This window comes from Geotrypetes seraphini, chromosome 2 (genome assembly GCF_902459505.1).
Source record: "Geotrypetes seraphini chromosome 2, aGeoSer1.1, whole genome shotgun sequence".
NCBI classification, from domain to species: Eukaryota; Metazoa; Chordata; class Amphibia; order Gymnophiona; family Dermophiidae; genus Geotrypetes; species Geotrypetes seraphini.
Genome location: NC_047085.1, coordinates 280,351,357 through 280,364,128, shown reverse-complemented (window position 1 = coordinate 280,364,128; position 12,772 = coordinate 280,351,357). Strand labels below are relative to the sequence as shown.

The 12,772-nt window shown below is 44.3% G+C and overlaps 1 protein-coding gene across 3 annotated transcripts in view; it reads right to left on the bottom strand.

The window, feature by feature from the left end:
- Nucleotides 1-12,772, bottom strand: part of NSUN2 (NOP2/Sun RNA methyltransferase 2) — a 922,747-nt gene that overhangs the window by 179,194 nt on the left and 730,781 nt on the right. For 2 of the 3 annotated variants that reach the window (XM_033929740.1, XM_033929738.1), the window contains exon 16: nucleotides 6,629-6,709. The exons of the other annotated variant lie outside the window; for it this stretch is intronic. In XM_033929740.1, coding sequence (XP_033785631.1) covers nucleotides 6,629-6,709 — 81 coding nt within the window. The remainder of the gene's footprint in view (nucleotides 1-6,628; nucleotides 6,710-12,772) is intronic. 3 annotated transcript variants of the gene reach the window in all.

Genomic DNA, 12,772 nt, shown 5'->3' with positions numbered 1-12,772 from the left:
GAGTAGTGCCGCGGGGTCTCCCCAAGGGCTCGATGTCACGCTGAGCCCCGACGTAAGGATGCCTCCTCTTCAACCATTATCGCTGGGAGCCAGCTCACCGCGAGGAGAGAGCACACCCGAAGAGGAAGTGTTCTCCCCCCAGAGGCCAGTCTGTCGGAGGGCTTGCTACCAAGAACAGCACAGAGTGATATTCTCCTCTGGAAAGAACCAGCGATTGGGACAACATTGGCTGAAGAATCCCAGGACCCCAGTGAGGTAAATCAATTGACTGAACAACAACCATTAATGATACAAGCAACTTTTATTCCTCCTGTTAAGCTCTCTGAAGTCACTTTAGATTATCTTTGGGACTTACCGTATTTTCACGCATATAACGCGCGCGTTATACGCGTTTTTACAAACCGTGCATACCCTTGCATGGTATTCGCGTGAGCGCGTTGTACAAAATTTTTTTTACATAGTTCCCCCCCCCCCCGACGTCCGATTCACCCCCCGCAGGACCGCTCGCACGCACCCGCACCCCCACCCCAAAGGAGCGCCGACTCCCCGACACGATCGGGGCAAGAGAGAGCTCAAGCCCTCTTGCCCCAGCCAACCTTGGCACCCCCGACACGATCGGGGCAAGAGGGAGCTCAAGCCCTCTTGCTCCCCCGACTCCCCGACACGATCGGGGCAAAAAGGAGCCCAAGCCCCCTTGCCCCGCCGATTCCCCAACTCCCCGACAATATCGGGCCAGGAGGGAGCCCAAGTCCTCCTGGCCCTGGCGACCCCCCCCCCGCTAGTTGTTCGGGCCAGGAGGGAGCCCATACCCTCCTGGCCACGGCGACCCCCTACCCCCACCCCGCACTACATTACGGGCAGGAGGGATCCCAGGCCCTCCTGCCCTCGACGCAAGCCCCCCTCCCCCCAATGACCGCCCCCCCAAGAACCTCCGACCGCCCCCCCAGCCGACCCGCGACCCCCACCCCCCTTCCACGTACCTTTCTGTAGTTGGCCGGACAGACGGGAGCCAAACCCGCCTGTCCAGCAGGCAGCCAACGCCGGAATGAGGCCGGATTGGCCCATCCGTCCCAAAGCTCCGCCTACTGGTGGGGCCTAAGGCGCCTGGGCCAATCAGAATAGGCCCGGGCGCCTTAGGTCCCTCCTGGGGGCGGGGCCTGAGGCACATGGTCGGGTTGGGCCCATGTGATGCTTGATAATAATGTAAAATCTTATAAATAAATAAATTTTTTAAAAAAAAGTATTTCCTTCGATTACTCTGGAGCCTCTCACTTCTTAACTTCATCCTATGTCTTCTTGCAGTTTCCTTTCAAATGAAAGAGACTCGACCCATACGCATTTACATTACGTAGGTATTTAAATGTCTCTCTATCATATCTCCCCTCTCCCGCCTTTCTTCCAAAGTATAGATTGAGAACTTTAAGTCTGTCCCCATATGCCTTATGATGAAGACCACACACCATTTTAGTAAGGCTTTTGACACTGTAGACCACTGCATTCTCCTTGATAAGCTGTCCTCATTTGGATTTCTGAGCCCTGTTCATTCTTGGTTCTCTTCTTATCTCTCACATTGCACCTTTAGTATATGCAGTAATAAATCCTCCTCCACTGCTATCAGTTGGATTTTCATAGAGCTCTGTCCTGGGACGTCTTATTTTCTCCAACTATATCCATTTCAATGGTGCTCTGACCTCCTTCCATGGCTTTCTATATCACCTCTATCTAGTACACATGCACCTGCCGGAGACTTCAAATCTCACAACAGGGAGGGCTTGCTCTATGACAGTAAGGGCATAGAAATAGACTCCACATCCTCCGAGTCTCCCTCGGAAAGGTCCACCAGATCCTGGCCAGCCTCTGACACTGAGGCAGATGCGCCTTGGGAGCCCCAGCTCCTTCATGCGCATCCTGATACACTATCAGACATCCCTTGGGTAATTCAGCCATCCAGATAAACTCTCACATTAGATTCACAAATTCCAGAAAAAAACACCGTATTAGGCACCACGGAGTCTCCTATAGGTGACTCTAGATAGCGTCTCTTTGGCTCCACTAGGATGACCACCATTTCAAAATTTACTCCCAGCCAATGAACCTCCTAACTGTTCCTCAGCCCTAGAGAGCAAAGGGGAGGCTAACTCTACTGCTCCTGCCCCCACTTGCTGCGTGGCACGTGGCTCCAGGGTGCTCTTTGGGTGCCCATCAAGTGCAAATGTAGCATGAATTAGGAGTAAAGGATCCTGAGGATTTGATTCCTGCCAGTTTTGAGGCAAAATGAGATGATTTGAAGCTTATGGAGAACTTAAAAAAAAAAAAAAAAAAAAGGCGGAAAATCCAAAAAAAACCCCAATTCTAACTAAAATAAAAACTCAGCTATTTTAGGATTTTGGAGGTGGAGAAACCTAAAGGAAGGGGTTTTAAAGACTTTCCAGAATTCCTCATAGTCTGTAACAGCCTTACTCACTGTGACCTGTGCTGCAGCCTGCCTCAGCTCCAAAAGTAGCTGCATCTGGGAGAAGAAATCACTGCCTCAAAATCGCTCATCCAGCATTGAATCTTCGGACTGACAGTCTGACTGGTGTCTGACTGAGTCTTGAATCCCTACGGACCTGCAAGGGGGGAAGGTGAAACACCTCTGGCAACCAGTGGGACCCTGCTGAGCCCCCTGACAGCCTATGCTCAAGCCCCCTATGACGCAGTAGGCAAGCAATGCTACTAGAAGAATAGACCCTGGAGCTCCAAAAGGTTTCTGCAGGCTGCCCAACAGGTACCATAGAGGGATTGACCTTTCAGCTGCAGACCTGTTTGCTTCTCTTCCACGCAGGCAGAGTTGGACCTCGACTAGGGGAGCTCTGAGCATCAAATCCTTCAAAATACCATGAAAAAGATAAAAAAGAAAGAAACCGAGCAGATCAGAAAGACTTTATGGCTCACATGTATTAGGTAAAACTGAAGGGGGAAGAATAGCCCTCCAGTGAAGGAGGAGGTATTCAAAAGCTGGAGTGGATTCTTTCTGCATGACTCATGAGCACTGGGAAATAGGCATTCCATATTAGGCTCATGAAATCCAGAGTAAAACCCTGCACTGACAACCCAAAAGACCCATGCAGAGGCTACCTGTGTGTCCTCTTGAGCTCTGTGGCACTGACACACCTGCATTTTGCTAACTCATCTTCAGAGGACTCTGGGAAGGACCTCTTTAACAAGCCTCCTGTGGATCCCCAGCCCTAGAGGACTCAGAGGAGGCAAAGCCCATGGCACCCCCCCCCCCAATTGCGTGCACTGCAGCTTGTGAAACTGGATGCTCCTTGGCCGATCATCCAGCGCAAACATGCCAAGATATAGGGGTAGAAAGGCCTGAGGGGTCTGTTCCTGTTGATTTGGGGGCAAATAGAGGCTTTAGAAATAATGGGAAATCCAAGATGGCCACCACAGCAGGAGTTTCTTGAGATAAAGGACCCTATCCCTTGCACCAGGAAACTGCAAAACCTCAGAATTCACACCTTTCCCCATAGGCTGCAATAGCTTTACTCAATGTGCCATATGATGCCTGCCTGTTTCAGCTCAGGAATGCAGCTGGAAAACTGGAGAAGTCATTTGCTTCAAATTTACTCCACAAATGTGGTCTTTAGGCTGCCAGTCGGACCAGTGTCAGACTGAACTTCAATCCCCTCAACTCCTTGTACTGCGACAGGGGGAGGACTATGATTAAGTCCCAGTGAACCAGAATGGAGCCAAACAGACTGTACTCAAGTCTTTGATGAATTAGGGATGGGAGTTAGCTACACGACAAATGGACCCCAAGCTCCAAAAACATTAAGCAGTCTGACTAAACAGGTATTCGCGAGAGTTGATCCTGCTAACAGCAAACTTTCACCCTGCAAGTCTGCATCCTCTCCCAGGTGGAGGTCCCAATCTAGAGGGAACTCCAGGCACCAAGCCTCAAACATTGGATGTAACCCCCCCAAAGCAATAAAAACCACAGAACAGATCAGAAAGATACCTTCTGAACTTGCTTGCAGCAGAAAAAACTAAGGGGGTAGGAGCTAGCCCACTGGGAAGGAGGTGGAGCTGAAAGATGCGCAATATCCTTCTGCAAACAACTTTTGGGTTCAGATGGAAAACTCTAGCGTTCAGGACTACTAGACACATTGCACTAGAACATAAAGTCTATTCTAGAACAGCTCAAATGAATGAGGGAAAAAAGCATATTGAGGAATCAGTGGAACTGTTTCCTGTCTGCTTTTCCATAATTCCAACTTCTTTCTCCTGAATTATCCAACTGTGGCAATAATGTAATCAGCCCCTAGAATGAAGTTCCCCTGCTGGGGGATTTCCAACAAACTATGATCCAGGAATCTCCCCTAGCCCAAAGTGGGTTCACAATGGTAAATAACTGCCCATTAAGCCAACCAAAAAGCATCCATTCTCATTTTTCCTAATCAACCTAACCTCTACCAGCAATTCTTTAGCAGAGTATACCCACTCCTCCTCCTCAGATTCCATTGTGGAAGGGAAAATGAGAAAAAATACATGCCTAATAACCTGAAAATGCTACAGGGACCAATTTTGCTCCTCAGTATTCATCTGTCCTCAATGTTCATTTGGCAACTGGATTGTTCCTATATGTCTGTACAGTGCTGCACACACCCTGCAGAAACATATGTTTGCAGTAAAGCTGTAGTAGGGGCTGTGAGTGACCGTAAGGCATGGTAAGTACTCTCAACAGTCCCTTCTTCTTCAACTACCGTGATTCCCTGAAAATAAGACAGTGTCTTATATTAATTTGGGGGTCCAAAAAACGCACTAGGGCTTATTCTCGGGGATGTCTTATTTTTTTCATGTAAACAATCATCTCTCCCTTCCTGTTCTCTACCCCAATTCTTCCTCTTTCCTTTCTCCCCGCCCCCATGTGCAGCATCATTCCTCCCCTCTCCCATCCCCTTGTGCAGCAGAACCCCACCAACCCTCCCACCGTGAAACTGACATACCTCTGCTCCGAGGCCTCCTAAAGCAGCAGGAGTGGGGGAATTGCTGAATTGACATGTCCGATTTTTTCAGCAAATCAGGCAGCACTAGTGTCGGGGATGGAGTCAAGGAGTGTTGGGGACATGGGGGGAGGGGCTTTGGGGGTTGATCTTAACAAGGGTTTATTTTTTGGGTAGGGCTTATAGTTTATAGTTTATTTAATTTTTGATTAAACGCTTTTTCGTTTCTTCAAAGCGTTGTACAGAATATAAAATAACATTACAGCAAAAAAATGTAACATTTAGAACAAACTTTCTATAAACTACATGACTGACTACAGAACGTACTAGGTAATTATGGACTGGCAAGCAATAAACACAAATGGGAAAGGGGGAAAGAAATACAATTGGTAAAGTAAATGGAAGAAACATTTAAGGTAAACACAAAAGGAATTGGGGAAGGGGCATGAATTAAAAGCAGATATTATTTAATCTCTGAAATGAACCCTTTTTTTTATTTTTCAGTTAAAAGCATCATTAAAAAGAAAACATTTTAAGTTGCTTTTAAATTTTTTAAGTTTTTTTCCATTTTTAAATAAAGCGGAAGAGCGTTCCAGATTGTAGGGGCCGTAACTGAAAAAATTGAGGTACGTCGTGTGCCAATATTTTTTAGGGAAGGAATATTGAGGTTAAATTGAGATATGGACCTTAGGGATCTTGGTGGGTCATATGGAATCAGTAATCTATCTATGAAAGCTGGGGCATTTGACTGCAAAGTTCCGAATGTTAAAAGGGCGATTTTATATGTTACTCTTTGTGAGACTGGCAACCAGTGGGCATTTTGAAGAAGAGGGGTTACATGATCATATTTCTTTGCTCCCAAAATTATCTTAATGGCCGTATTTTGAATCAGCTGCAGACGTTTTAAGTCCTTATGATAAATTCCTTTTAAAAGTGAGTTACAATAATCTAATTTTGATATAACGAGTGAATGTATCAGAATATTGAGGGAACTAATGTCGAGAAGAGGGGCTAATGATCGGATCATTCTCAATTTATAGAAACAGTTTTTAACTAAGGCGCTTATTTGTGGTCGAAATGTTAACTTATTGTCTATGAGAACTCCTAAAATTTTTGTGGTTGTAACTGGTGATAGTGGAATGTTATCAATGACGACTGGAGAAATTAATTGAGCTCCCTTTTTTCCAGGGAATAGGAGAGTATTAGTTTTTGAAATACTCAGTGATAGCTTATTGATGTTTAGCCAGTCGTGAATTTTACTTAGTTTTTGATTAATTGCCTGAATCTCAGAGTGATTGGATATTATATTATTATATTAGGAGCATCTTTAAAAATCATGCTAGGACTTATTTTCGGGATAGGTCTTATTTTGGGGGAAACAGGGTATTAGGTGGACAGAAGTAGAAAAGCCTAAAGGATTACAAGGACAGAAGGGGAAGAGCTAAAGAGAACTCAAAGGATGAAAGAGGTCTAACAAAAAGAAAATAAATCAGAAAGAAAAGGCACAAAGTGTAGCGAGAGGACTTTCTGCTCAGTTCTAAAAAGTTTTTGCTGATGTCCAGCTTTTGACATCTTATTTTAAACAAAGAACAGTCTTATACAAAACAACAGTACTAAAGAATGAAAAAGTTTTACATTACCTCTTGAGCTAGCCTATAAGCACAACCATATTGCTCACCATCATTGTTACGGCACAGCACTTTAATTCCTGTGTTAATAATCTGCCAGTATGATAACAGAAAAAAAACACATTAACTTAGTCATATAATTTGTGCTGTTCAACGTTTTTATTGACAATATCAAATTAAGAGTATGAAAGTAAATCTCTTGACTTCTGAACAAATTTCATAACCATTTTACAATAGTTTATAGCTACTCTCTGTTTTTGCACAATAGTCCTTGGCATAGGCAGGGATTCCTGCAATCATAGGTCATAAAACTGGCCACTAACCCTGTCATTCTATAACATAGCACCTACAGTACTAGCACTTGCACGGAAGTGTATACTCAGTACTATTCTACATATGATGCATGTAACTTGCTAGTGTATAAATGTAAGGGGGCAATTAACAGGGATAGGGCCAACATTTATAGTTTGTCTCTTGCCTTGCACAAAGCGGGTTACATCAAATATTATCATCATAACAATACATGTACAAAACAATCACAGAAATAAAACAATTAAGTGACCAGTACCCAAAGGGACCAGCACCCGATCATACAATCCAAAGTTCAGGCCCCATACTTCATTTATGCATGTAATTTGAAGAATACTACCATCATGTTTCCCCTAAAAAAAAGAAAGGGTCTTATATTAATTTGGGCTCCAAAAAATGCACTAGGGCTTATTTTCAGGGAATGTCTTATTTTATTTTCATGTGCAACAATCATCCTTTCCTTTCCTCTATCCCAATTCTTCTTTCCTTTCTCTCCCCCCCATGTGCAGCAGCTTTCCTCACCTCTCACCCATTCTCTTGTGCAGCAGCTCTGAGGCCTCCAAAAAGTGTGGCAGTGCTCTGAACGGGCCTTCCCTCTGCAGCATCTTTCTATCCCTTCCATCCCTCTGTGCAGCGGAACCCCACCAACCATTCCACTGTGAGCCTGAAATACCTTCTCTCCAAAGCCTCCAAAAACAGCGATGGTGGTAGTGCTCTGAACGGGCTGCTTTGTTGGCTTCCCCGCCAGAGCCTTCTCTCTGCCATGTCACTGATGACATCATTAGTGATGTGGTAGAGGGAAGGCCACAATGGGGGAATGCCACGAAGCAGCCCATTCAGAGCTGCTGCCACCGCCACTGTCTTGGAGGCTTCGGAGAGGAGGTATATCAGGCTCATAGTGGGATGGTTGGTGGGGTTCCGCTGCACAAAGGGATGGGATGGGAGGGAGGAATAAAAAGATGATGCAGAGGGAAAGCCCATTCAGAGCACTGTCACTCTTTTTGGAGGCCTCGGAGCTGCTGCATGGGTGAGAGGCAAGAAAGATGCTGCACATGGTGGGGGAGAGAAAGGAAAGAGGAAGAATTGGGGTGGAAGAGAGAGATGACTGGCAAATTGGGCAGCACTAGTGTCAGGGATGGAGTCGGGGAGTGTTGGGATGGCTTTGGGAGTCAATCTTAACTAGGGCTTATTTTTGGAGTAGGGCTTATATTAGGACCATCTTTAAAAATCATGCTAGGGCTTATTTTGGGGGAAACACGGTATACACTAAATTAACATGGCATAAATTGGTGCACCTAAATAAAAGTGCATTGATGCCAATTTACACTTTCATTCTATAATGGAGGTTGTGTTGGTAGGGGGGGCTCGGGAGAAGGGGGGAGGAGGTGGGGTTTATTTCTTGTGCTCTTATTCTAAGAAAATGGTTGTATTCTACTGTTGCTGTTATTTGTACACTTTGTTATAAAAAAAACATTTAAATATAATTCTATAATGGAATCTTGATGCCCAGATTCCATTAGTGCCCCAGGAACAGAATGTAGATACTTAAATTTTGGTGCCTTATTATAGACTTGCCCCCTAAGACCCAAATTTTATATAATGTGCCATAAGTTAGGCAGCGGTAGGTGCCCTATTGCCACTTAACTGTTTTAATTGGTGATAAATAACACGGTAATTAACTGTGTTGTTTAAAACCAATTAAAATCTAATTTTAAAAAAATGAAAGTGCTTGCAAGCTAGAAATGATGAAATCCAACTGCTGTCTAAAGTAGGCAACTCTATGTATGCAATTCTTGTTTACAGTAGGCACCGGAAATGTAGGCCTGTAAAACCTTGGCCTACATTTCCAGCGCCTACTTTTGACGTGGCTGTAATTCTCTAAATGGCATCATCGCATGATTTACACATGATAGGCTCTGGTTTTCTAACAACCATCGCTAATGGTGCTGTTTAGAAAATCCAGCCTTAAGTGTCACCATTGTGCATTCAATGCAATACCCTTCTGCTAGAGGTTGTGAATGCTGTCAACTCTAGAAAAAGAATGCTAAAAGACAACAATACACAAAAGGTAAGATGCACAAAGCTCTGACACCACGGTAGAAAAATAGTGTGGTGGGAGCAATTTTTTTTTACTGGCGAAGTTTAGTACAACAGCATGCAAATTATATGCATACAATTTGTGTGGAGAATAACCACTACTACTACTAATATAAATTATTTTTATAGCGCTACCAGACGTACGAGGCGCTGTACAGAGTCATAAAGACAGTCCCTGTTCGAAAAAGCTTACAATCTAAACAGACAAGACAGACAAACAGGATGTCATGAATATTGCTGCTGAACAGCCAAAACACAACCAGCAAGGTTAGGGATGGGGAGGGGCAGACACAGAGTGAAATATGAACCTAAGCAGTTAGCGGAAACAGCTAGGAAAGCAACCAGCTAATTAATCACAGAAAATTAGGACAGAAAAAAAGGCAGCTCTTACACCAAGTTTAACCAGGCACCAGTCCTGTCTGATAATTGGTAAGTGCCTGGTTAAACTCACTTAGGGTCTGGCAGACCCCCCCCTTGCAATTCACCCTCCCACTCCATGAAAGAAATAGAAGGCTCTCCGAGTCCCCACCACTCAGGCCTACCCGGAGAAATCTCTTGTGGTCCAGGGAGAAAAGGAGGGAACTGTGCCTGGTGCTTGCTCAGAAGAGCAACTGCTAGGCACATCTCTTTCCTCCTGTCAAGCTGCTCTCCCTGCACCGATCAACTGAGCCACAGGACTCCTCTAAGCCGCTGATGGTGACTTCGGGGCTTCCCTTGCCGGCTCAGCCATTATCAGCTGGGCCAGCAGGTAAAGAACCGAAGCTGCTACCAGCTTCGGGAACTCCTGTGGCTCAGTTGATTGGGGCAGGGAAAACATCTTTTTTAAAAAAATAGGCGCAGCTGTTGTGCGTGTTATGCATGCACATCTGTGCCAATTTAAAGTCAGAGCCTTAAACCCCTTCTTGGTGCATCCTGGAATGCACCGAGAGGGGCCTACTATTTCAAAGTGGCAGGCCTGCCGGGAGGGGGTACGCATCTTTCCTGCCATAAGGAAACACAATCTTCAATTTAAAGGTACGTGGGGGTCAGATTTAGAAGGAGGGATCGGGCCTCTCTCCTGCCGATTTAATTTAGAGTTATGAGGGGGACAAGTGGGCATTCTTAACAAGGTGGGGGAGTCCCACTAGACCACCAAGTGGGAGACCCTTTCGACACAAGGAAGGGAGTGGGCATTCCTCCTGCTGATTTAATTTAGAGATGTGTGTTGGGGGGGGGGGAGTTGTGGGCTCAGCAGGAGGGCAAGACTTTAATGGCAGGGTCTAGTCTGTTCTAGCCTTATTCTCTTGTCAGTGCTTGAGCTCAGACCCTGCCATTAAAATTTGCTCAGCAAACAGCTGCTTTTTTCCTCTCCATTAAATGGAGTGCTCATTATAATTCTAATGAATTCCTCGTAATGCATTAGCATAGGATTCTCAATAGCTGTTACGATGAACAGTAACAGGCAAAGAGAACCTCAGGGCCAAATACAGCAGAAAGAGACCTTTAGAAAATATAATTTGAACTTGCTGTTATTTTTCTTTTTCAGCCTAATTTACATAATTATTTTATTTTAAACACAGATTAATTTTTTTCTTCACCCACAAAGGGTAATTAATACACATAAATTGTGTAAACTGAGATCATTGTCAAAGTTGATAATTAGACTTACTTTCTATTTTCCTTTTTTGAGTAATACCAATCTAGATGTTGACTAACGGATGGAGAGAGAGAACCACTGGTTTGCTGACATCACCCTATATAGGTCTTGATGCCAGGCTGCCTCCCACAATCAGCAGTGATCCAGTATGGTTAATGCCAAGGTTTCCAGTACTGAATATCCCAGGCAAGAGTTGGTGAATCGCACCTAGCCGGCCAAGCAGCCAAAGACAGACCCACCTAAAAGACTGGCTCATCTAGCTGCATGCTTTAGCTGGCTAGTCGATGAAAATTGTCTTTGTCTAGCTATGTAGTGTGACATAGCCAATCATCAGGCTAGCCAGCGAGTCCAATACTGAGCAAGAGATAGCAGAGATCTAGATATGATTTGGGAAATTATAGACCAGTGAGTCTGACATCAGTGCTGGGAAGTGGGAACAAAATGACAGAACATATACGTAAGCATTGATTAATGAGACAAAGTTAACATGGATTTAGTCAAGGGAAATCATGCCTCACCAATTTACTACATTTCTTTAAAGGGGTGAATGAACATGTGGATAAATGTGAGCTGGTTGATATTGTGTATTTTCAAAAGGCCCTTGACAAAATACACCATGAAAGACTTTTGAGGAAATCAGAAAGTCATGGGATAGGAGATAATTTCCAATTGTAGATTAAGAACTGGTCGAAAGATAGAAAAACAGAGTAGGTTTCAATGGTCTATAGTCTCAATGGAGAAGGATAAACAGTAGGGATCCCCAGGAGTCTGAACTGGGACTTGGATCAATGATCAAGAGATGGTAATAACTAGTGAGAGAAATTTGCTGATAACACAAAGCGAGCCATCTTCAAAAAGGACGTCTAAATCTGACTTGGATGTTTCCTACTAAACGTCGAAAGTTGGAAGCACAGAAAAATCCATTTTTGAACTGGGTGTCCAAATAATTAAAAAAAAAATCATCACCTGCATTGACATCTTGGCAGCCAAAACATCTAACTATTTGCCATTTTTGACCAGAAAACTGCCTACATTAGAAATGTCCAAATCAACACTATTTAGATGTGGGAGAGGCCACCATTCTAACGGATTGGCCACACAGACATGCCAACAGAGCAGTGGGGCACCTTAGAAGGCACTACTATGAACTTCACATGAAGGGTGCCCGATATACATCTCACCATATATCCTTTATTATTTATGTTGAACCCTCTAAACCTCTCCCAAAACCCTACTATATTTACCTATCTACCACCCCAATAGCCCTTACGGCAGCAGGTGGCACCTATATGGCAGTATAGTAGGGTTTTGGTGGGCTCATACTTAACACCATAGATGTTGTGGTTACAGTGCCTTATGGGTCTGGCTCCTCCTCTTTATGATTCACTAGCTCATTCAAAAGGCTTCTTAAGACACCTGTGTGATGCTCTACTATGATTTCCCTTACTAGATGCTGCTGTTCTAAAGACAGGTGTGTACTCTTTCATTCAGATTTTTGAAGGGTGGGAGGGGGTTAGTTACTCCTAGGGGAGTCATTGCTTAATCCCTCCAATTTGAGTATCTTTTTGGTACTTAGATGCTTCCAAAAGAGGTCTAGCCCAAAACATCTAAGTTCCATCAAGGATGTTTTACAAGACATTCAAGTCTAGAGCACGCCTCTTAACACGCCCCCTTGAACTCTGAACGCACAGCAGGTGAAACATCTCAAAAGACATCCAGGAAAATGGTTTTGATTATCAGCACTTGGACGTCCCAGTGATTAGGATGTCTAAGTGCCGACGGGCATTTTTGGGACATTTTTGTTTTTTGGTTATGTTCAAAGTTGTTAAGTTGCAAGAGGATTGTGGAAAAATTGCAAGAGAACCTTGCGAGACTGGGCATCAAAATGGCATATAACATTTAATGTGAGGAAGTACAAAGTGATACATATGGGAAAGAGGAACCCAGACTATAGTTACGTGATGCAAGAGCCACCACCGCAAGAGTCACCAACCAGGAAAAGGATCTAGAAGTCATCACTGAAGATACATTAAACCCCTCAGCTCAGTGTGCAGCAGTGGCTAAGAAAGCAAACAAAATGTTAGGAATTATCAGCAAAGGAATGGAAAAAGATG